The sequence below is a fragment of the Rhinolophus sinicus genome, linkage group LG04, assembly GCF_036562045.2.
Source record: "Rhinolophus sinicus isolate RSC01 linkage group LG04, ASM3656204v1, whole genome shotgun sequence".
Taxonomy (NCBI): domain Eukaryota; kingdom Metazoa; phylum Chordata; class Mammalia; order Chiroptera; family Rhinolophidae; genus Rhinolophus; species Rhinolophus sinicus.
Window position 1 is genome coordinate 99,926,894 of NC_133754.1, and position 24,295 is coordinate 99,951,188.

The 24,295-nt window shown below is 40.2% G+C and overlaps 1 protein-coding gene across 6 annotated transcripts; it reads right to left on the reverse strand.

Annotated features, from left to right (window-relative positions):
• Positions 1-1,316: 1,316 nt before the first annotated feature.
• On the reverse strand, positions 1,317-23,577 carry SLC46A3 (solute carrier family 46 member 3). 6 transcript variants are annotated; one of them, XM_019736564.2, is made up of 6 exons: positions 23,162-23,567; positions 22,454-22,667; positions 12,326-13,196; positions 10,789-10,872; positions 4,912-5,068; positions 1,317-2,565 (listed from the first exon to the last, which is right to left on the reverse strand). In XM_019736564.2, exons 2-6 carry the CDS (start codon positions 22,640-22,642, stop codon positions 2,481-2,483), a joined length of 1,386 nt encoding a protein of 461 aa, XP_019592123.1. In that variant the 5' UTR covers positions 22,643-22,667; positions 23,162-23,567; the 3' UTR covers positions 1,317-2,480. The 6 variants fall into 6 exon arrangements, with proteins under 6 accessions (XP_019592123.1, XP_019592124.1, XP_019592126.1 ...); XM_019736565.2 differs by having other exon boundaries at positions 23,381-23,561; XM_019736567.2 differs by lacking the exon at positions 23,162-23,567 and adding an exon at positions 22,817-22,970.
• Positions 23,578-24,295: the final 718 nt, after the last annotated feature.

Consider the following 24,295-nt stretch of genomic DNA (forward strand, 5'->3'; position numbering starts at 1 on the left):
CTCACAGAAATAGAAGTACACCCTCTCTAGTGATGAAAATATTCATTTCTACTAGATATGGCATATCTAACCCCCCTTGTATTGTGCTGCATAAAAAGGAACATGTTTTCCGTTTTTTGTTTCTCTTTTTATGGACGCCATAAAAACAAGTCATCCATTAGTATTCTTTCTTCAGATAATCAGATACATGGGTCACATTATGAGACATGAGATGGTAGCTTTTTCTTTTTTTTCTAGTTCTGTCTTGACCATATACCCCTATCAGCTGGTGTGTTTCTCTAGTTTCTTCGGCATCACATTTACTAATCATTTTTTAGGATAGTCACTTCGGAGGAGGCTAAGCTCACTCAGGCGATAGTTTTACCCTGGGCCACCTCCAGCCAGTCCCTGATACACTGAACTGCATCTCACATAGTCTTTGCTCCACTGAGAAGGCATCTGTCAGTCCTGCAGTGTATTCAACAACATCATCTGTGCTCTCTTCAGTTTGGATAAAATGTGCAAAATCATGGAAGGCTGAGCTGGAAGAGACACCATCACAGACCATATTCTCTAAGCTCAAAACAGGCAATATTGTAGGCCGTGTAGTTGGGTACAGACCGTGCTAGCACCTCATACTCAGCCGGACGCAACTGTCGGTGTTGGATTTAAAACGTGTCACCTGTCTGCCTAGCTATGAAGGAGCTCAGCAGTGCCAGGTCCATCCCCGTACAAAGCTGCTGCTTAGTGGTCACGTCACGTCTCTCGGGGACGCACCCTCCTTGTCTGTAAAAGGAGGAAAATGAGGCTCTACTCCGCAGGGTTATTAAGTGGATAAAATTAGTTGATACAGAAAGCACTTTGTAAACAGGAAAGTACTTGTTCTTTTGGTTTGGGAAGAGCGTTGCACAGGAAGGAAAACAAAAATAAATAATTCTGAGCATCACGCAGCTCTACCTGGGCTCCTGGCTCAGAAGACATGAGCCAAACCTAAAAGGAATGGTGCTGGAAACAAGAATTCCTAGTATGTTAAATGTCAAGCAATCATTGATTTCCTTACAGAAAAAAACCATAAGCCATCAAACTATATGAGAGATGACAAAGACATCAGTCACCTAGTTGCACTTCAAGGCATTTGTGTCATTACATACGGTAACTTAGAAAATGGGAAATATTGGAGGACCTGGGAAAATACTATAAACCGACCTAAAAAGTACATGGCCTAGCATAGTTTTCAATTTATTTGCACGGCTGTCTTAACAACAATATCATATCAGTGTTACCCTCCTGGTGCATTAACTAGATAACTTTACATTTTTTACAAATAAAAACAAAACTTTGTATTTGGTTCAACAAACGTTTATTGAGGATATAATGAGGAATCGAAGACTGTCCCTGTCCTCAAGGTGCTCCCTGTCAAGCAGGGGAAACAGACACTACAAGGCCATGGAAAATGCTAGGATGGCAGGAGACACCAGAGCTGTGGGGTACTGCAAGGACACGGGGGAGGGGCAGGAGTGGGGGAGAAGCAACAAGAGGGCTCCACAGAGGAAGCAGTGTTTGCCTAGGACTTGGAAGTTTCAGGGTCATGAGGGAGGAAGGACAAATGGAACGATGTATCAAAAGACGGGAGGCAGGAAAGAATGTTTTCAGGGAGCAGGGTGGATCCCAGGATGAGTATAAGGCAGTAAGAAATGGACACCCTTTGACAGAAATAAAGAACAAATATTGGTGCTACTAATATAATATGGCTTTGCTTCATGATTGGCTATTTGCTCGGTTGTTACATTTCTTTAGAAACAATTTTATTTATAACCTTATTTTTTTTCCAATCACCCCTTTGTTACCTATCAAAATATTATCATGCCTGTCACTGATGAAACATATTAGGAAAAGTGAAAATATGTATTCTTTAAAGTGCTTCCATTTTAAGGATTTTGCATCTACTAAAAACTTTCACTGTCAATAGTACCGTGACGGGCTCTATAAAACAAAGCATTACCCAAGCAGAGCTAAAACTACAAATATTTGAAACTTCTATTATTTTCCTATCAGTGAATGATTCATCATGATTTTCAACAGGTATGCCTTCCAAATCCTCGAGAGAGGTCAGAAACCCATTTTGCAGGTGAAGAAACTGAGGTAAAGAGTTTTCCTTGGTCTCAGTGTGAGAGACGAGTATGTCAAGGAGATTATTGCTTTTGATCATATCCAGTTTCTTAATCCCTCTCAATACTGTTAAGTTTCAGTTTCTTTTGTAAATCCGAAAGGGGGAGCATTTTGAGATTTGTTCTTCTCTGTATTGGAAACACATCACACGATATTCATAAAGTGCTCAAAGTGCATGGTACCGCAGGGAGGGAGCCAGGGGCTCTTCTAGGTCCTTCCTAGAAGAGAGAACCCATAACATCGACTGTTCGTGAAGTATTAAGAGCTAGTTTGCATGTCTCAGAAGTCAGAGTATATGATATGAGCATTTGTTTTTTTGGCATCACAATTAATTATCTGTCTGAAGTATCGTCACTGGATTCTTCTTGGATAAGAAGTACTTCTCTTCTCTTCCTCCAGCTGGTGCACTTGATAACACTGCAAAAGCAAACAAGACATCTTAAAATTAAGGCAACACATACATAAATAATCTGTATTTCACCTTTTCTCTGGTCACACGGCTTCTAATAAATTATGCAGATTATGCGTAGAAGGAACATACTGGTATTTTGATTCCAACAGACTCATGCATAGCATTCTGAAAAGTATGAAAAATGTACAGAAGTTCTTTCTCTTCCATTTCCCTAAAACGTCCACCTGTCCCACTGTCTACTCTGTAGGCCACAAAAAATAGTTCTAACTAAAGTTATTACTGAAGTTCGTGTTCAATAGCTATAATTCAGCACAGATGCCGTCTGGAAATAATTACAATAGCATGTCATTTTAATTTTAAAAATATTGAACAGTGCAGGGTTAAAAAAAATCTCAGAAGGCCATCTACATTTACATTATTAAAAGCATTATTAAAAGGATAACTACCTTTTATCCAGCTGCACTATTTTTTTAGTTACAAAAGTAATATGTGTTCATAACAGAATATTTATAAATATTTGAAGACTAAAATTAAAAGTACGTATTATTCTACTCCCCATGTAGGCAATTCTTATTAAAGTCATTTTGCATGATACAGATGCACCATCTTTATTAAACTATTGCTGGACATTTTTTTTTTGCCATAATGAACTCTTTATATATAAATTTTGACATTACTGATCATTTCCTTAGATAGGTTTCTAGTAGGAATTACTAGGTGATACTATGAACTTTTGAAAAAAGCTATTGATACGTGTTTATGAGTTGCTTTCCAAAAGTGACGGTGCCCAGGACACTACTACCAGCAACGCACAAGGATGTGTCTCGTCGTCTCATCGCGCACTCACTAGCACAGCAGAAACTTTCAACTTTGCCAATTCCATAGCTGAATAGTCTCTTTCTCAGAAAGAAAGATACCTAGTAAAACTCACCTTTCATCAAAATCACAGAGGAACTGTAACTACTACTGTGGAACGGCCTTACACAGACGTAGCTATTGGAACTGAACTGAGACAATATACGCTGAGGTCGCACTAGGAGTAAGACACGGGCCAGCCCTTGGGACCTCACAGCCCTGGCACAACGTACAGCCCGTGAGCAAAGGTACAGCCCCCTCACCCACAGCCATCCCACTCCCCCACCGTGCTGAGAAGCCGCCCGCCTTGTCCCCCCTTCTCCTGATGCCCATCGCTGTTGTGCTGTCATCACGTGGAACTGGCCACGCCCAGGGGGACAGGTGAGTGAGCTCTCAGCTGGAGGCTTGGTCCCCACGCAGTGTCAGGGATATTTGCTTGGGCCTTTTAGCAACCTCTTACCTCGCTAGCTTACACTTTGTGTTAACTGAAAGGCAAAGGGAGAAATAAATAGTTCTTTTATGTTTATGCCTCTGGTCTCTCTCTTCATTCTATGCACTTACTATTCATCAAAAGAATTTTGTACTTTGCATTCATTTGGATTTTGACATTTAAAAGGGGAGTCATTAAACAAGCCAACTCTCTGGAAAGAATTCCTAAACTCAGTGCCTTCTATCTGCTCTTATCATTTATCTAAGAATCCATATTAAAGTATGTCTTTGACCATTGGGGAATACTACACTCTAGGCAATCATAGTTTGAATATCTATATATTTATTCTTGATGCTAATTTAATCATTTGTTCACATTTAAAGAGACAGAGGGCAACTTCTCAGAGTCTCTATCAAACCCAATCGTTCTTTCTCCTACAGTGTTTCCCTGAAAATAAGACCTAGCCGGACAATCAGTTCTAATGTGTCTTTTGGAGCAAAAATTAATATAAAATCTAGTCTTATTTTACTATAATATAAGACCGGATATAATATAATGTAATGTAATATAATATAATATAATACAATACCGGGTCTTATATTATAATTATAATTATAATATAGTATAGTATATAGTATAAGTATAAATATAGTATAAGACCCGGTCTTATTTTACTATAACGTAAGACCTGGTCTTAATATATAATATAATATAATATAATAGTATAGTATAGTATAGTATAGTATAGTATAGTATAGTATAGTATAATATAATACCCGGTATAATATAATATAAATACAATACCAGGTCTTATATTAATTTTTGCTCCAAAAGATGCATTAGAGCTGATTGTCTGGCTCAGTCTTATTTTGGGGGAAACACAGTAGATCTTGTCAGCCATGTCACTGCCTCTTCCTTCTTAAGTCTCTGTATTGACAGATGTCTTCATATCTAAAAGTTCTTGAGAAAAGTACATTCTGGAGCCAACTTCAACAGATCTATGTAAGGTTAGGAATTCATTTAACCCAGCTATCCTTCAATAAAATGATTATAAGTAAGTACATACCACAGACTAATCACTGGAATCAGTAAGAGACCCGCAGACAGCAGAAAGGTGAAGCCTGGGAACCATGCGACAGTGGCTGAATAAATTCCATTAAAAGTAGAAACTGCAGTGACTCCGCTGAGTGTTTCTAAGAAAGCAATGCAAGCAAACAGTGTACCTGTTTGGGGTCCGGGTACAGAGGGAAAAAAAGAAAAGGCTAAGTTACACAACAACAAACAACTACTAATGGAGAAAGTTGTTATTCATTGAAAAGAGCAAACATGGGGCCCTGCTTGGTGAATGAAGGCCATTCCCTCAGAATCCCTGAGAAGCCAGTGACCCACTTTGTGGGAGAAGAAGCTGAGGTCAGGGGTTCTTCGTGGACTTGACGTGAGAGATGTTGAAAACAATACAGGTGACCCTTGAACAACATGAAGATGAGGGGCACTGATCCCCTGTGCAGTCGAAAATCCACGTATAACTTAACTTTTGACTCCCCCAAAATATAACTACAGTCGTCCCTCAGTGTCATGGAGCATTGGGTCCAGGACCCCTGCAGATACCAAAATCTGCAAATGCTCAAGTTTCTTATATAAAATGGCATACGTAGAACAATGCATAGTAGTTCCAATGTAAATAGGATAAACGTAACAGGCAAGGAAACTGACGCATTTGAAATCTGCACTGTCTCCCCTCCCTGCCACAGCCTCAGGCATAGCCACAACCACCCCTGATGTTCAAGAGGCTGTATCCCACTCTGTCCCCAGGCTAATCTGTGACACACAGCAGCAAAATCCTCCCCATCCCCAGAGGCTTCTGAAAGGGAAGGTAATCCTCCAATCGGGCGAGAGTGGCAGGTGCCGAGATGATCTTATCATACGTTGTACAATTTGAGTTTGATCCCTCCCTCCAAAGTGACAAAAAAATTCAGTCACCACAAGATTCGTCTGTGTTTGACTCATCAAGTAACTCTGTGCTCTAGTGAAGGTTATGCTACAGTTTGACATTAAGTTATTCTTCATAACGTACTTTTTTTCCTCTAACCTGCTTAAAATTGCCTCCGCCCAGAGGTGGCTCACCACATGAAGAAGAGTGGGGACTCGGCCACCCTTCACACTTGCCACACACGAGGTTTGGTAAAGGGAAGGCCATGGAGCATTGTTCAAGGAGCAGAAAGTGGCTGCAGGGTCAGTCCACGTGCATAATCGGAGAGAAATGGCCATTATGCTACCAATTTTTCATTTTGTCTGGAATCCAAGACCGTACTGACGGAAGAGGTAAACTTCTGGAAGTCAGGCTGGTCATCTTGGTGCATCTTTTTCCCTCTTTGTCAAATTGTGCATCAGCACATTAAAAAAGCCTGTGACCATTTTCAGCCCTCCATGATTTCCTCAGTGTTAAGTTCCCATGTCGTGTCTGCAGACCCTGTCATGAAGCCATCGTGCTGTCCCCTACTCTGTTTGTCAAGTTTACTTTTTCAAGATAAAGTGTAACGCATTTTTCTTATAAATGGTGCACATTATGTAAAAAAATTGTGTTTGATTGGATGGATAAGAAAAGCAAGTTTGAGGCTCACCTTTCATAACTGGCTTATAGTTTATGTGTCTATTTCTAATTCCCCCCAGGTCTTGATTGTTTAGACTGTGCATTGATTTTTATCTACTTAAACTCTTTGCCCCAATATACATTTTCTCACACATTGCTTCAAATTCTTCATTGAATGGTGAGACACACGTTCCTAAAACATAAATATATCTCTGCAGAATATTGTGTTTTTGTGTACGCCTTCCTTTGTCAGTGTCAAATGCAAAGCGACTCTGTTTACTGTGTCCCCAGGGCCCAGCTGTCCTTCACACGGTACACATTTAATATGTATTTGTCAAATGAATGAGTAAAAGCTTAACTCAAGGGCCCAGGTATCAATCACCAAGTAGCACAGAGACTTGCTGCCTTCATGATTGGGGGATATGTTAGGTCAGCTTAATAAGGAGGGAGTCGTCCTACTTGTCTAACTACTTTATGATTTTTTTCACAGTTCTGGTCTCTTGCTACAGTTAAGCATAGCGCCACAGAGGACTGCATAGTCCTGGTCCAATTATGCAAATAGCTCAAATCCATTGTTGATAGAAAATTGGTGAGGCAGTGCCATGTCTGTCCTGACACCGACAACCATGTTATTGTGAAGTAGCGTTAGCTTGTTGTGGGACTGCCCTGAACAATTCAGTGTTTAATAGTTGGCAGCGGTACACTGGATTAAATAAGAAGTGCAATTTAGTGTATTTGCTAAGCTTCTCTTTAGTCCAAAGGACCTCAAATGTCAAATCTGTTTTTACTGTGTTCTAATGACAATTGCATGAAATACACAGGTGATGGTAGAGGCAGTACAGATGGCATTAGATACGAGTCTCACAGCTGTATGGAGCACAGAGATTTCAAAAGAATTACCCCAATGCAGTTTTCTTCCCTTTCTTATTTAAGATAATAGCGATAGTGAGAGGCATGTGAGAACCTCTGCAGGTTTCCCTTCTCTGATTGTTTTAAAGAGCATAATATTTTCACAAAAATATCCCATTTTAAACAAATAACAAAAGATGGAAATATATTCACTTATGGAAATGTCAACACCATAAAAGGATTTCTTAGTTTGCAGTTAAGAACAAAGTAATTATACTCTCCTAGAACAATGGAATCACAATTCATAAAGTTATCACAATTTGGAATAGGAAATGCCAAAATGTAAACGAAACATTTTAAAGTGTCACTACATTTAACAGCATGAAACAACTTTTTAAAAGCCTTTATACATAAATGAAACCAAATGTAAACAAAAATAAACAATACCTTCTGACACATCTATTTTAACTCTTAAGTCAAAGCAGATAGATTTTTCTTTCTTCCCCAAACAGCTTGAAATATAATTCACATACCATAAAACTCTTTTAAATTGTACAACTCAGTGGCTCTTAGTATGTTCACGTTGGGCAACAGTCACCACTAATTTTAGAACATTTTCGTCACCCCAAAAAGAAACTCTGTACCCAATAGCAATCAGTCCCTTTCTCCCCAGCCCGTGGAAAACACTAGTCTAATGTCTGTCTCTATGGATTTGCCTTTTCTGAACATTTCATATAAATGGAATCATTTTATAATAAGTGGCCTCTGTGACTGACTTCTTCCATTTAGCATAATGATGTCAAGATTCATCCATGTTGTAGCATCTATCGGTACTTTCTTTCTTTTTATTGCCAAATAGTATTCCACAGACCACATTTTGTTTATCCATTCATCAGTTCACGGACATTTGTATTGTTTCTATTTTTTGGCTATTATAAATAATGCTGCTATGATCACTGTGTACAAGATTTGTGTGGACATATGTTTTCATTACTCTTAGGTACACACCTAGGAATGGAATTGCTAAGTCATAAGGTAACTCTATTTAACTTTCTGAGGAACTGCCAAACCGGTTTTGCAAAATGGCTGCATCATTTTAGATTCCCACCAGCAGTGTATGAGGGTTCCAATTTCTTCACATCCTCACCAACACTACCTTTTTCATTTTAGCCATCCTAGTGGGTCTCATTGTGGTTTTGATTTGCATTTCCCTGATGCCTAAGATGTTGACCATCTTTTCCTGTGCTTATTGGCCATTTGTACACCTTCTTTGGAGAAATGTCTATACAGATCCTCTGCCATTTTTTAATTAGGTTGTCTTTTTGCTGTTGAGTTTTATGAGTTCTCATATGTTCTGGATACAAGTTCCTTATCAGATGTATGATTTACAAATATATTCTCCCACTCTGTGGGTGTCTTTTCAATCTCTTGATGGTGTCCTTTGAAGCACAAAAGTTTTCAATTTGGATAAAGTCTAACTTACCTATTTTTTCTTTTGTTGTGCTTTTGGTGTCACTGCATAATCCAAGGAAGCAAGTACATTTTTACATACTATACTTACACAGTTTTATATTCCTAAGTGGTTTTCCAGTTAATCATCACCACATAATCTATAAACAGTTGTGTGAATATACAGCTACATCTTATGAGTGGAAAAGAATCAAGAAATATATTTTTTAATTTACTGAATTATGCAGTCTGCCCCAGTGTTGACTATACTGCCATAAATAGAACAGCATAACTATGAATTATTCATAAACAATTAACATGAACATTTGCACCAGGCTCAGATATGCAACAAAGAAAGCTCCAAAGTCTAATGATACTCCTGTGCTACAAAGGGGAAGGCAGATGACCCCATGTGCCTGATATCTAACTAGTAACTAGGTCTAATTAGAAAGCCAATTTTTGTTTTCAAACTTTTAAAAATTTATTTAAGTGTGTTTTTCCAGGACCCATCAGCTCCAAGTCAAGTAGTTGTTTCAGTCTAGTTGTGGAGGGCGCAGCTCACAGTGACCCATGTGGGGATCGAACCGGCAACCTCTTGTTAAGGGCACCACGCTCTAACCAACTGAGCTAACAGGCTGCCCCTAGAAAGCTAATTTTTGTTTACCTTTTGTACTGGTGATTTGCTGTCTTCTCCTTCAGCTGTTTGTTTCTCTCAGCTTGCTCTGTGTTTGGGAGGCTCTGACCCCACCAATTATATGACTTGGTCTTCCTTGATGGTCTGACTTCCTGTTGCACTTGGCCAATGGGATGAAAGAGGAGAGAAAGGTTGTGGTGTTTCTTCTCTGCTCTCTCCCTATTTGTGCAGTCCTCTCTGGGTGCCTCCACACTCCCGAGTGCACGCCTCTCTACTGTGCTGCATTAATGGCTCTTTATTGAACCAGCTGAGTGGGGCCTGTTTTTGCTAGGACTGACTCAGACCCAGGAAAAGAATACAATTAGAGGCTACATATTATATTCTAAGTATTTAAGAGTTATAATTCTGACTAACCGGTAGCTGAGATATATTCTGTCTCCCTACTCTGAGAAATATACCTTTTCTGTGGTTTGGAAGGCCAGATACAAACTTAGACTTCTCAGACCTTTCCAAGTTCCATGTTGGAATCTGGCAGCACTGGGAGAGCTGGCCCGGGCCTCAGTCCCATCTGCAGGCTGCAGGCTGCCGGTATTGTGTTCTACCTCTTCTCCGTCCTGCTCAGAAAGGTCCTTTACACATGGCTGTACACACGCCGCTCTGCAGTTCCAAGGTCAGGCCAGACCCCCTACAGCGTCCCTGCTCGGCTACCCCTTTAGTCTAGAGGTGCGCCCCCTGGGGTCCCAGTCCTCCCTTAGGAGAAAGGGTCTGGGGAAGAGGATCATGCAGGCATCAGTGGACACAAGCCCAGAGCTGCTTATCTGGGAATTATGGGGATCCAGGAACCCAGAGTGTAGTCTAGAGGGGGGAGGTGTTGTGGGCGCCCAGAGGGTGCATCCGCCTGGCTCTGAGGTCTCCTCTTCTCTTGGGGCAGGGTCTGGCCAGAGCAAGCCTTTTAAAACATGCGGCCTCTTCCTAACGTACAACTTACCGTGTTTCCCCGCAAATAAGACCTAGCTGGACCATCAGCTCTAATGCGTCTTTTGGAGCAAAAATTAATATAAGACCTGGTCTTATTTTACTATAATATAAGACCAGGTATAATATAATATAATACCAGGTATAATATAATAGATATAATATAATATAATGTAATATAATATGATTGATATAATACTGGGTCTTATATAATATAACATAATATAAGACTAGGTCTTGTATTAATTTTTGCTCTAAAAGAAGTATTAGAGCTGATTGTCTGGCTAGGTCTTATTTTTCAGAAAACATGGTACCACTCAGTTCAAAAGGAATGTGTGCAGAAAAGGGGCTGTAGAATATTCGGAAGAATCAAACACTGATTGTACATAGATTTGAGTTGGTATAGATTATAGATTCATTATATTCCTTAAGCATATTAAACTCACCTTGTTCAGTAGAAAGAACCACTTTTGACATCATGGATCGGAGAACAGAGAGCGGCACAATAGTGAAAAGGAAGGGCAGCCTGGCTGTGAGAGAAATGGTGGGAAATCAGAAAGCTAACGGTCAGTTTTAAGTGTGAAACACCTTCTCTCCAAGTAGCTCATTTTCTATAAGCGTCCTAACTCATTGCAGCTAAAGAGCGAGGTAATTGTAGAAGTCTATTTAATGAATTAAGATGGACTATAGACAAGTCAGTTTAAGGTTAGTTTGCTCGCAAATCCTTATTCCAGCCCCAAGAACAAGAGTTCATGGAAGTCCTAGGTCCAATTTATGTAATCTGCCAGCTTAGACTGGTCTGCCATTTCCCTCATTATTGTAGTAACCTCTTGTGTAGCAAGTTGTGACTTAATTCGTTTTTTCTGTTTGTTTTTGATTTTTCAGACTTGGCATATTGGATGTTAGCATTCTTTTATTCTATCGATTCATTTATTGATAAATTGGTTCTTTCTTTATCTTCTTGCTAATTCATCTTTGTGGCTGAAGAACTTCATGGACACAAATTGCCTCTGGCCTTACATCACGACCCTTTTAATCCGTAGTATTTTTAGGTATGTGATAGCATAGCAATATATCACATTTGCAGATCACTTTAAAGTTTTCAATGTGCTTCCACATAGATTAACTTACTTGGCCGTGGCAACTCTAAGGAAGAACTAGCACTTGTTGAATACCAGGCATTATGCTCACTGCTTTACAGTCATCTCTCCTAATAGTCATTATAACCTTCTGAAGTAGGTAGTACTAGGCCCATTTTACAGATGAAAAAATGAAGACTCAGAGTACTTAACCTTCCCAGATCACCTAGTGCTAGAGATGGAAATTGAGCCCGATGCTGTTTGGTCACTCTGCTTCCCTGTAAGGTAGCAAGAGGTTAACACTACCTTTGTAGGAAAGACTAAATTGGGCCTTTCCCAAAGTCCCAATTTACAGATCTTGTAGCACTTTCAAATGCAGTATCTCACTCAAGCCCTACAAAAACCACGTATGAGGTAGGTAGTTAAGGAAGCAGTCCAACTTGCCAAACAGTAATTTCTGAAATGAACAATTTGCTGAAAGATCAATTGGCAAAACCTTATTTTAACAAATATTCTTCTTGAATACATTCAATGAATATGAATTTTTCTAATAAATTTGTTGAGTATACTTTATATAATTGTCATTAAAATTCTATGGAAAGTAGCCTTCTTAGCAGCATTTTAAGAAAGACTCAATTTGGTGAACCTGCTATATTGAAGAACTGAGTCATAAGAACAATGTTTCTCAAAACATTTTTTTTCTTTTTTTGGCAAATTTGGAAAGTTGTGGTTTATTCAGTGAATTTTTTAAAAGCAAATTGGTGCTCGGCTTCTGGTAAGCCAGCTTTTAACAAAGTACCTTTAATTGAACTAGACTGCATTAAATAGAGAATTTTATATTAAAGTTTCTCACCCAACAGACACATTCATTTTAGTTAGTTCTAAAGCGACATTTGTAACTTACCTAAAAGCATCACCAGTGTTGTTCTCGCAAAAGCAGTCATAGCCATTCCTGCCATGGTGGTAACAATTCCAATTAAGGCCATGTAAATATCTTCCATACAGTAAGAAAAAAGCCATATTCCCAGGAAACTACTCAGAAAAGAGACACTACCCAAAGCTGATCCATAACCTATAAGAACTTCATTCCAGCAGAGCGGTGAATCCAATTCATAGAGGATAAAAATGGGGGAAATGCCAATTATCACGAAAAAATAAGCGATCATTGTGAAAAGTAACAAACAGAGCAAAGACCGTCGCTCACGAGAAGCATTTTTAAAAAGCATGTAAGTTCGGTAAAACAGGTTTTTAAAGCTTTCACTACATGATATGGAAACATTCTGAGATGAAGTCTCTTTCATTGAATCACCAAGAAAAAATAAAATATAAATCAAGTTCACAGTAAGAGCCATACTAACAATTGAAAAGGACCACACAAAGCCCAGTTCTCTAATAAAATAGCCAGAAGACAGTCCTGTTAATCCAGTAATAACTCCAAGGATAAAGTCAATGATAGCTATTCGAATTGTTCTTTGTTTCTCTTCTTTACACTGATCAACTATGTAGGCAAAACTGGCTCCCAAAAATGTGGTAGAATTGCCACAAAGTGCCCCAATGAAGGTAGATGCAATCAAAAGCTGGAATGGGAAGGCAAAATAGGAAAGTAAACAGAGCCAGACGCTGGTCGCGAGCGCACCGGCAGAAGACAAAATCAAAGGGAATTTTCGTCCACGATGATCGCTCTGGGACAGAAGTACGAACGTGGACACGAGACCGGGAATTAAACCACTTATGTCCATCTGCAGATTGAAAAGAGACACCTTTTTCTGAACTTCCTGCAGAGAAATAAAAAGAAGACAATGTGTTTACAGAGGTTTATACAATGCACAGAGAGCAAACAGCAGGGTGCGTGCTTTTCTTCTCATCGCCAGTAAGTCTGGGATGGGGACTCTGGTGGTGGGTTTGGTACAGCTCAAATCTTCACCCAGTTCCCAAAGCAGACATCAGGCATCAGGAAGTGACATCATCATCAATGCTCAGTCATAATAGTCAGGGACCACAGTGAGGACTTTAACCCTTAGAAATAAAAATGTGTGTTGGTGTGTGTCTGTCTCACATAGAGAATCCATAGACCCCCAAAGCCTTGGGGACTGGCCAGATAATGACTTTTCTTTCTTATATGAACAGCCAGCAGTAAGAAATCAGATGGCTGTCCTAACACCAAAGAATTACTCTTTCCCATGATACATCTGTGTTCTCTAACGGGGAACAGATATCATGTGTAAATGTCATATTTGATAGACACTTATTTAGCAAGAGCTAGGCTGTCCTTTTCACATGTGTCTTCACAAATAGGTTCGTGAGAAACTTATCCCTTTATTTACTAAAAATTAAGATAAAAACCCCAAGAGGAGCTTTGCATTGACTAGAGATGGTAGCAGGCTGTGAGCCAAAGACTGAGATAAAGTCAGCTCCCTCGAGGACAAAAACAACCATGAACCCACAGATTAGCAGCTGCAACAACTGTTACACTAGTTGTTTGATGGGAAGAATTTGGGGTGATTTAGAAGCATTTTCTGCTTGCCACATCTCTGTGTTTTCCAAATTTTACATAGAGTATGTGCCATTTTTATAATGGGAATTACTAAGCTCGTTTAAAAAACATCTATTCATGTAATATTTAGAAAGCACCCCAAACAATCAAAATATCACATACTGAATCATTCTCTTTTTTAAAATAGTGAACCTATTTTTTATTTTTACATATTCTTGTAATTCAAGCAATTCCATGTTGCCCGGAAATGTTCCTGTCACTCGGACTCAAAACTTAGCCATCTTAGTTCTGGCCTTTCTTTCACCCACGCCCCACCAGCACCATCTAGCAGCCCACCCGTGCTTCTCAGCCTCCTGTCCTTTGCAGTCCCACAGCTGCCACTGGAATAACTCTCATTAGTTTTCACCAGGACCACTCTGGCATCTGACGGGGCTCTTTATTCAATTGACTAAGTGCCAGTCTTCTGACTGCAGAGCACAGACACGACCAATGTCTTTCACCTGCCTAGGAGCTTCAGTATCTGTCCTTGTTCCTAGGACGGAGCAAGTTCACCATCCTCAGGCTGGTCCTAAGGCCGCCCAGAGGTGGTCCAACCTCACTTTCAGCATTACCCCCACTCACTCCCCAAAGACTCTCTGTATTCCAGACACAGTCTTACATTACATCTGTCCCAAAACACATGTAATCTCTCCTTCCTCTGAACCTTCTCACAGGACAATTATCATTCCCCAGTTATACTTTTTTGCATAATTAAAAGCTTGAGCTCTGGTGTCAGATGCATCTGGATTCAAATCCAGCCAGTTCTTTACACAGTAATTGGAATGACCTTTAAAAATACATATCAGCTGCTGTCACTCCTCTGCTCAAAATCCCCCGATGGCTGTCCTTACGCCAGAATAAATCCAAGTCCTAGCAGTGGCGTGGGTGGCCCCAAATCATGACTTCTCTGATTTAGCTCCACTTCCTCCCTCCTCTCAGCTAACATGCCACTCCCCAGACACCCCATGCTCATTCACTTTTGTACTTGCTCTTCCCTCCTCCTGATTGTCACCCAGCTCACTTCCTCAATTCAAATGTCACCTCCTCAGAGGGCGTCCTGTGACTGGTCACTCGATCCAAAGCAATTCCACTAACCCCACCTAACGCTCTCTCCCCTTATCCTGCCATCTTTTTCTTGAGAGACGTACCACTCCTTGACAGGACATAATACAGTAATTGCTCCAGTGATTGTGTGCCTTCTCCACTGTGCCCTGCGTTCCTGGACGGCTGCAGCCTGGTCTTCCTCCCCACAGCAGCCAGCTTCTAGAACAGTGCTCGGCACAGGGCAGGTACTCCGTACTGAGTGAGTGAATAATCAGGTAAAACCTGCCTCTGGAGCTTGCTAGCTGTGTGTGATCCTGACCAAATTATTTCTCTATACAGCTTCTGCATCTGACAAGAGGGGATAACAAGCGCCCAACCTTGCAGCCCGTTGTGAGAATTAAATGTAAAGTAACTATAACATGTTGGGCACAAGGCCTGGATACATGCTCAGGGCTTACTCAGTTTTAGATGTTTCTTTTTTATTAAATCAGACTTCCTGAGCACATCTTTTTATCTCCTACAGATACAAAGCCATCAAGTAAATACTTATTGAATAAGTAAATAAATGAAACAGTTACCTTTTAATCAACTGCTCAGCAAGATGTCTTGTTTTGGGGTTCCTCTTCCCACTTCTCCCTGCCGCCCCCAGTCCTGTCTTCTCCTTTCTGTCTGCTCTCATTCCCAACCCAGTCTTTCCCACAGGCTGCTCTCCTGGTCTCTGGCCTATGCTTCAAAATACTGGTTTTAACAAAGACAAACTCCAAGCATATTTCAAACATAAGTCAAAGTTGAGACATTGTTGTGTGTGTACCTTTTAAACTCTGGAGAATTATGTAATATATCAGGGTAAATGGGAGGCCACAGAATAAAGGAAGTGCTGTTTGCTACTTGAGCTTCAACAGAATGACAATGTACTGAGACAAGTAAATTAAGGAAATCATATCTACTTTAAAGCAGTCACAATTTCATAAGCCAAAATGTAGATATTAATTCCAACTGAATATAAAATATTCCTTATGCGCTGGTAACAAGGGATTGTGTCAGCTATAGAAAGGTTTATATACAAATTCTTCAGCAAGGCTAACTTCACGATTTGTTGGGTAACCCTAAGCTGTCCCCTCCACTAGCGAAATCCCTGTCTTGAAAGTTGTCTGAAGAGAATAGACCCCAGTGGCCAATTGAACACTTCAAAACAACGGAAGGAGGGAGTGGTAAGGGGATTAAATATTCCTTCCTCCACAAAAGTCAACAAACATCCCTAGAATTTCCTACCTCTTCACCCTTAGCCAACAGTTTCATTCCCACGGCCTCCCCATTTTGTTAAGCGGTCCTTTAGAGATTAATTTTACGCTGGAGAGAATTATGTAGGTTACCTCATTGTGACAGGGTTCAGAAAACTTGACGATTTAAAAAATAGATTAGATCAGTAATTATTTATATGAGTATATACATATTATATATCTCTCAACCCCAGGTGGGTTGAAAAATAAGACTTTCATCCACATAGACTTTTAAAGTGTTACATATAAGTGAAATAGCTGTTACTCTTCTTAGTCTGTATCTAGAAATTCATATTATCTTTCATTCCAATATATGTGCACGTATGTGTATTTGTTAGGTAGGAAGGATTAAGAAATATAGTATAACCATAACAAGTTCAACACATTGTCATATTATGCACACTTCTTAACACACAATTGATCTTTTAGGGGAGTAGCAAAAAAATCTGAGCTGGAGAAAAATCATTCATTCAGGGACTGACCCTGTGCTATGACATCTGTTTTTAAAAATTTTATGAAATTTATTGGGGGTGACATTGGTTAATAAAATTACATAGGTTTCAAGTGTACTGTTCTATAGCACATCATCTGCATATCGCATTGTGTGCTCACCACCTGAGGTCAAGTCTCCTTCTATCACCATATATTTGGTGATACAAGGTGAGTGAATGGGACAAAGAGGCAAACTGCAGAGGCAAGTTCCAGAGGCAGCTTTCACGTGATTCTTCACTCACCAAATATCACCTTCTTTATGCGCTGGTAACAAGGGATTGTGTCAGCTATAGAAAAGTTTATATACGAATTCTTCAGCAAGGACAACTTCACGATCTGTTGGGTAACCCTAAGCTGCCCCTTGACCCTCTTTCACCTCCCTCCCCCCGCTGCTCCCTTTCCCTCGTAACCACTATACTGTTGCCTGTGTCTATGAGTTTTGGTTTGTTTGTTGTCTTGTTTGTTCATTTGTTGCTTTCTATTTTACATCCCACAAATGTGTGAAATTATATGACTTTTTAATTTTTCTGTCTGACTTACTTCGCTTAGCATGATATTCTCAAGATCCACCCATGTTGTTGCAAATGGCAATATTTCATCTTTTCTTATGGCCGAATAATATTCCATTGTATATATGTACCATATCTTCTTTATCCAATCACCTATCGAAGGACAATTCAGCTATTTCCAGGTTTTGGCCACCGTGAACAATGCTGCAATGAACATAGGGGTACATATATTTTATGTTTTCTTTTTTTGGGGGGTAGATACCCAGAAGAGGGATTGCTGGGTCTGATGGTAATTCTATTTTTAATTTTTTGCAGAACCTCCATACTGTTTTCCATAATGGCTGTACCAATTTACATTCCCACCATCAGTGTATGAGGGTTCCTTTTTCTCCACAATCTCTCCAATGCTTGCTATTACTTGTCTTGATGATAGTCGTTCTAACAGGTGTGAGGTGATATCTCATTGTGGTTTGGATTTGCATTTCCCTAATAGCTAGTGAAGTTGAACATCTTCTCATATATCTGTTGGCCTTTTGTATGTCTTCTTGGGAGAAGTGTTTGTTCAGCTCCTCTGCCAATTTTTTAATTGGATTGTTTGTTTCTTTGTTGTTGAGTTGTATGAGTTCCTTATATATTTTGGATATTAATCCCTTATTGGAGGTGTTGTTTGCAATTATCTTCTCCCAATCGGTTGGTTGCCTTTTTGTTTTGCTGATGGTTTCTTTTGCTGTGCAGAAGCTTTTTAGTTTGATATAGTCCCATTCACTTAATTTTGCTTTTACTTCCCTTTCCTTTGAGGTTAAATTAATAAAAGCCTCTCTAAGACCAAGGTCCATAAGTTTGATACCTATGTTTTCTTCTATGCATTTTGTTTCAGGTCTTATATTTAGGTCTTTGATACCTTTTGAGTTAATTTTTGTGTATGGTGATGGACAGCAATGTAGTTTTATTCTTTTGCATGTGGCTTTCCAATTTTCCCAGCACCATTTATTGAACAGGCTGTCTTTTCTCCATTGTATGTTTTTGGCTCCTTTGTCGAAAATTATTTACCCACATATACGTGGGTTTATTTCTGAGCTCTCAATTCTGTTCCATTGGTCTGTGTGTCTGTTTTCCTGTTTTGACTATTGTCACTTTGTAATATAATTTGAAGTCAGGGAGTATGATACCTCCGGCTTTGTTCTTTTTTCTCTGGATTGTGTTGGCTATTCGTGGTCTTTTGTAGTGCCATATAAACCTGATGTTTTGTTGTATTTCTTTGCAAAATGCCATTTTTTATGGGGATTATATTAAATCTGTACATTGCTTTGGGTAATATAGCCATTTTAACTATGTTGATTCTTCCAATCCATGAACACAAACTATCTCTCCATTTCTTTGTGTCTTCAATACATAGGTCTTTAACATTCTTTGGTAAGTTTATTTTATTTTATTTATTTTTTAAATTTATTGGGGTGACAATTGTTAGTAAAATTACATAGATTTCAGGTGTACAATTCTGTATTATGTCATCTATAAATCCCATTGTGTGTTCACCACCCGGAGTCAGTTCTCCTTCCATCATCATAGATTTGATCCCCCTTACCCTCATCTCCCACCCCCCACCCCCTTACCCTCTGGTGGTAAGTTTATTCTTAGGTATTTTGTTCTTTTTTTTTGCAAAAGGAATTGTTTTTTTCATTTTTTTATCTGAAATTTCATTGTTTGTATATAGGAATGCAGTGGATTTTTCTACATTGATTTTGTATCCTGTAACTTTACTGTATTTGCTTATTGTTTCTAATAGTTTTTTTGGTGAAATCTTTAGGGTTTTCTATACAAAGAATCATGTCGTCTGCAAAAAGTCACAATTTTACTTCTTCATTCCCAGTTTGGGTGCCTTGTATTTCTTTCTCTTGCCTGATTGCTCTGGCCAGGACTTCCAACACTATGTTGAATAACAGTGGTGACAGGGGGCATCCTTGTCTTGTTCCTGATCTTAGAGGAAAAGCTTTCAGGTTTTTCAACATTAAGTATATTAGCTGAGAGTTTGTCACATATGGCCTTTATTATGTTGAGATACTTTCCTTTTCTACCCATCTTATTGAGGGTTTTCATCATAAGTGGATGTTGTATCTTGTCAAATGCTTTTTCTGCATCTATTGATATGATCATATGATTTTCATCCTTTATCTTGTTAATGTGGTATATCACATTGATTGATTTACATAGGTTGAACCATCCTTGTGCTCCTGGAATGCACCCCACTTGATTGTGATGTATAATATAATCTTTTTAATGTATTGTTGTATTCTATTTGCTAGTATTTTGTTTAGGAGTTTTGCATCTATATTCATCAGAGATATTGGTCTGTAATTTTCTATTGTGTTATCCATGCCAGGTTTTTGTATCAGGGTAATGTTGGCCTCATGAAATAAGTTAGGAAGTATTGCTTCTTCTTCAAATTTTTGAAAGAGTTTGAGAAGGACAGGTATTAAATCATCTTTGAATGTTTGGTAGAATTCACTAGTGAAGCCATCGGGTCCTGGACTTCTACTTTTGATGACTGTTTCAATTTCCTTATTATTTATCGGTCTATTTAGATTTTCTAGGTCTTTGTAATTTAGTCTAGGAAGATTATATATTCCTAAGAACCTGTCCATTTCTTCTAGGTTATTATTGAATTTGGTGGCTTATAGTCTTTCGTAGTATTCTTGTGTGGTCCTTTGTATTTCTGTGATGTCCATCATAACTTCTCTTTCATTTCTGATTTTATCTATTTGAGTTTTTTCTCTTTTTTCCTTAGTGAATCTAGCCAGAGGTTTGTCAATTTTATTAATCTTTTCAAAGAAGCAGGTCTTTGTTGCATTAATTTTTTATATTGTCTATTGTCTTTTGTTTTCTATTTTGTTTAATTCTGCTCTAATTTTTATTATTTCCTTCCTTCTACTGACTTTAGGCTTTGTTTGTTCTTTTTCTAATTCCTTAAGGTGAAATGTTACATCATTTATTTGGGGTTTTTCTTGTTTCTTGAGATAGGCTTGTAATGATATAAACTTCTGTCCTATTATCACTTTTGCTGTATCCCAAAAGTTTTGATGTGTTGTATTGTCATTCTCATTTTTCTCTATGTATCTTTTGATCTCTTTTTTTATTTCTTCTTGGACCCAGTCATTGTTTAGTAGCACGTTGTTTAATCTTGACATATTCGTGGTTTTTCTTACTTTCTTTTTGCAGTTAACCTCCAATTTCAAAACATTTTGGTCACAGAATAGGCTTAATATGATTTTAGTCTTCTTAAATTTGTTAAGGCTAGTTTTGTATCACAACATATGATCTATCCTTGAGAATGTTCCATGTGCAGAATGTTCCATGTGCATAATCTTGTGTTCTGGGATTTAAGGCTCTGTAAATATTGATTATGTCCATTTGGTCTAATGTGTAATTTAAGGCTGATACTTCCTTATTGATTTTCTGTTTGAGTGATCTATCCATAGTGGTCAATGGTGTATTTAGGTCCCCTACTACAACTGTGTTTTTGTCAGTTTCTCCTTTTAGTTCTGTTAGTAGTTGCTTTATATATTTTGGTGCTCTCAGATTTGGTGTATAAAATTGATAAGTGTTATGTCTTCTTTACATATTGTACCCTTTATCATTATAAAATGTTCATCTTTGTCTCTTTTTACCTTTTTTTCCTGAAATCTATTTTGTCAGATATAAGTACGAATGCACCTGATTTTCTTTGGATACCACTTGCTTGGAGTATTATTTTCTATCCTTTCACTTTGAGTTTATATCTGTCCTTATAGCTGAGATTTGTCTCCTGAAGGCAGCATATGGTTGGGTTTTCTTTTTTCTTTTTTTTTCATCGAACCTGCTATTCTGTGCCTTTTTTATTGGTGAGTTCAGTCCACTTACATTTAGGGTGATTATTGATGTATGAAGATTTCCTATAGGCACTTTATCTTTTGTTTTCTGGTAGCTCTGTGTCTCCATTGTTTCTTTTCCCTTGTGCTTCTGTCTGTTATTTTAGTTTTGTGGTATCATCTGATTTTTTTCTTGTTTCCTCTTTTTTATGTTATGTGTCTCAGTTCTTGATTTTTTTTATTTTTGTTGTTATCATTAGGTTTATGGAAAAGAAAGTTTCATATATATGGTAATCCTTTTTCTTCTAATTGCATCTTATCCATTCCCCTGTGCAAATTCAGACCTTTATTCCCTCCCCTTTTATATTCTTGTTGACATCTCTTATTTTTAGGGTTACAAGAACAGTCCACAAACCCCTACACTTCTTTTAGTGAACAAGTGGCCAGAACCCACCCAGCAGAGCTGGATATTGAGACAGAAGCTCAGGGAACATTTGTTCTTGGATTTAAAGGGAAGAGAGTATGCTCTGAGAAGCAGAGCAGGGACAGTATCCAGAAAAGGGACTGAAGATGATGGTGGTGCCTCCTGGAAACCAAATATGTTCCTCTGCCTAAGGAGCAAACAGTGAGAAGGCCGCCATGCCCTGTCCCAGTTGTGGGTGGGAGTAGGGGTGTTTTCTAGTTCCCTAACCTGAGAAAAAAACCCTTTGCCCTAGAGCACCAACTTTAAGGGAAGGGATCCGGGGCAATATGTTCTCTTGAATATTAATTCAATTAAAAAACAATAAACGAAACAATAATTAATTTAAAAATGAGACCACTGCTGTGAGCAGTGGGAGGGGGGTTGAGGGGGGGAGGGGCTTTCAGCAGCTGGATTAGGCCAGAGGTGGGCCCAATACTAATTACCTGCATAGTCACAGAGGCCACCAAGGTAAGGGCTTCCCTCACCCTAAGGGGGCAAGGGCAGCTGACTTTTCCATTGTTTAAGTCCTCTCCTTCTCCATCCCTCCCACTGCTGCCAGGGGTCTGGTGAGGCTATTGAACCTTCAGAGAGAAAGGAGACTGCCACAGAGGAGATGGGAGTGCTCTGAAATGTTCTGAGAGAAAGAAGAGCCAATGTCACAGAGGAAGGGGGTTTTCAGTGGCCAAGGCAGATTAAAGGTGTCAGGAAACTTCAAACAAGAAAGAGAACTGAAGAAAGGCTCTTGGTTTAGGAGTTCGGAGTTTTACTGGTTCCCTTCTGAGATGGTAAGTGCCATGTCCTCTCTCATTTAAAACCTCGTTAGACAGTCCTTTTTATCACGTCTTAAGGATATTTTAATTTCTTACCTCCTGGAATGCAAAAATCGGGCTGCTCTTGTTTTTTTCACACTCAGAAATATTGCTCTCGGCCTCCATGCTGTAGTTGCCCGTTTCGTCCCATATTCTCCTGTACACGTATTGTGTTGTCAGGGGAGAGGTCAAAGTCATTGCAAATGCACTGAGGCAGATGGCAGGCTCTACAAAGAAGAGCTTCATACTGCTTGGGGTAGGTAGCTGAATTCTATAAAAACGAAAAAGGAGAGAGTTAATCAGTTGCGTTCTTATCGGAGAGGCTAGATTTTCACTGATGGGAAAGAGGAATTCCGTGGAACAAACAAGTAAACTAGGGAACAGAAAGCAGTAAGCACTTCCAAAGAGAATACCTTTTACCTGGAACAGGGTGCTGGATAAACCTGAGACTGTCATACTTTCCGTTTTCTAAGAGGAGGACCTGGTAGGGCTCAAACCGCCTTGAAGACGATTCTTTAAAATCATAAGTTGTCGCCTCCTTTGGTGATTCAGTGATCACACTGCTACGGCTGTTCCCACAGGGCACACTGCCAGCGGGTTTTCATAAGGGGAACGGGGTTCCTCCCAGACGCGACAGTGCGCCACTGTTTGTTACTGTCATCTGGCTGCTTGTTAACCGTGGACAGGAAGGAGTCTTTTAAAAAGCAGCTCTCAACCGTGAAGAAACTTTCTTTTTTCCTTTTCCTTTTCTTTTTTTAAACTCACCCTACGGTTACAGTCTTCGAGCCAGGCCCGGGGCCCGCTCTCCGGGGGCTGTCACCTCTCGGGGAATGCCCTCCGCTCCGCTGCGCCTCCCGAGCAGCGGGTGTCCCCGGAGGTGGGGCCGCACCAGGATGCGAAGGTCAATATCCGTGGATTCGACCACAAATGCACCTGCCAGGGAGACTGCAGCCCGTATCTGAAAGCAAACCTAGGAAAGCGTACTTCCGCGTCCAGAGTGACCACGGTCCCTGGCTCGGCTCCTCCGCCACCCCGCGGACTTGGCCCGGCGAGCTCGGGGGCGCGGGGGCGCGGACAGCGGCTCCTGCCCAGGAGGCTGGCGGCCGGCGGGTCCCTGGCCGGGCTGTGCTGCGCGGTGACTCAGCCCCCGCCCGCTGGAGAGGCGGGGCGGCCGGAGTGCGGGTCCGACCGCGGGGCTGTCATTGTTCCTGGATTGGTCCGCTCCGACGTCGCTCTCGCGCGCCCGCCCTCGGAGACTCGGCCCGAGCCCGCGCCGCTGTCACTCCTCCTATCTGCGGTTGCCGAGCGTGCCTGGGTCCAATACTGTTTTTCATAGAAGCACACAGGGATCTGTTGCAAAAGTAACGTGTTGGGCCTGCACCACCCCGTAGCATCACGGCTAGCCGGGCAAGGGCCCTAAGAAGAAACGCAGAGGAGGGGTACTGGGTAGGGGGCACCCGGGGAGGGTGCAAGAGAGACTGTGCTACTGGCAGAGTTAGGCTTCTTCTGGAATGCGCTCGCTGGCTCTTACTACAGTTGTGACCTTGGGCAAATTGTTTCATCTCTGTGGACCTCCATTTTTCTATCTGTCGAGTGGGGCTAACAGTCTTCCAGGATGATTGTAAGAAACCCTCCACGTGTACATACAGCACAATCCTGGGACTGCGAATGCCAAGAGCACACCTGCCTTTGACTGAGCTGGGTTTATTACCATCTTGTAGGGAAGAAGAATCATACACGGGCAACTCTAGTGTATCTCTGTAGAAGGTGTTAGAATTTATTATGGGACTTGGGCTTCTGTTCTGTCATTTGGGGAAGGTTTCAACAAAGCAAAGCCCGCGCTGGATCGGATGCTATTAGAAAGGGGGCGGGTGGTAACTCTGTGACTATATGGTGAAT

Coding starts and splice junctions, on each gene's coding strand:
- SLC46A3 (XM_019736564.2), bottom strand. CDS start 22,642: ATGAAGCTCTTCTTTGTAGAGCCTGCCATCTGCCTCAGTGCATTTGCA. Junction 13,197..22,453: donor CGATTTTTGCATTCCAGGAG/GTAAGAAATTAA, acceptor ATTTCTCTGCAG/GAAGTTCAGAAAAAGGTGTC. Junction 5,069..10,788: donor GGTTCTTTCTACTGAACAAG/GTGAGTTTAATA, acceptor GACCCCAAACAG/GTACACTGTTTGCTTGCATT.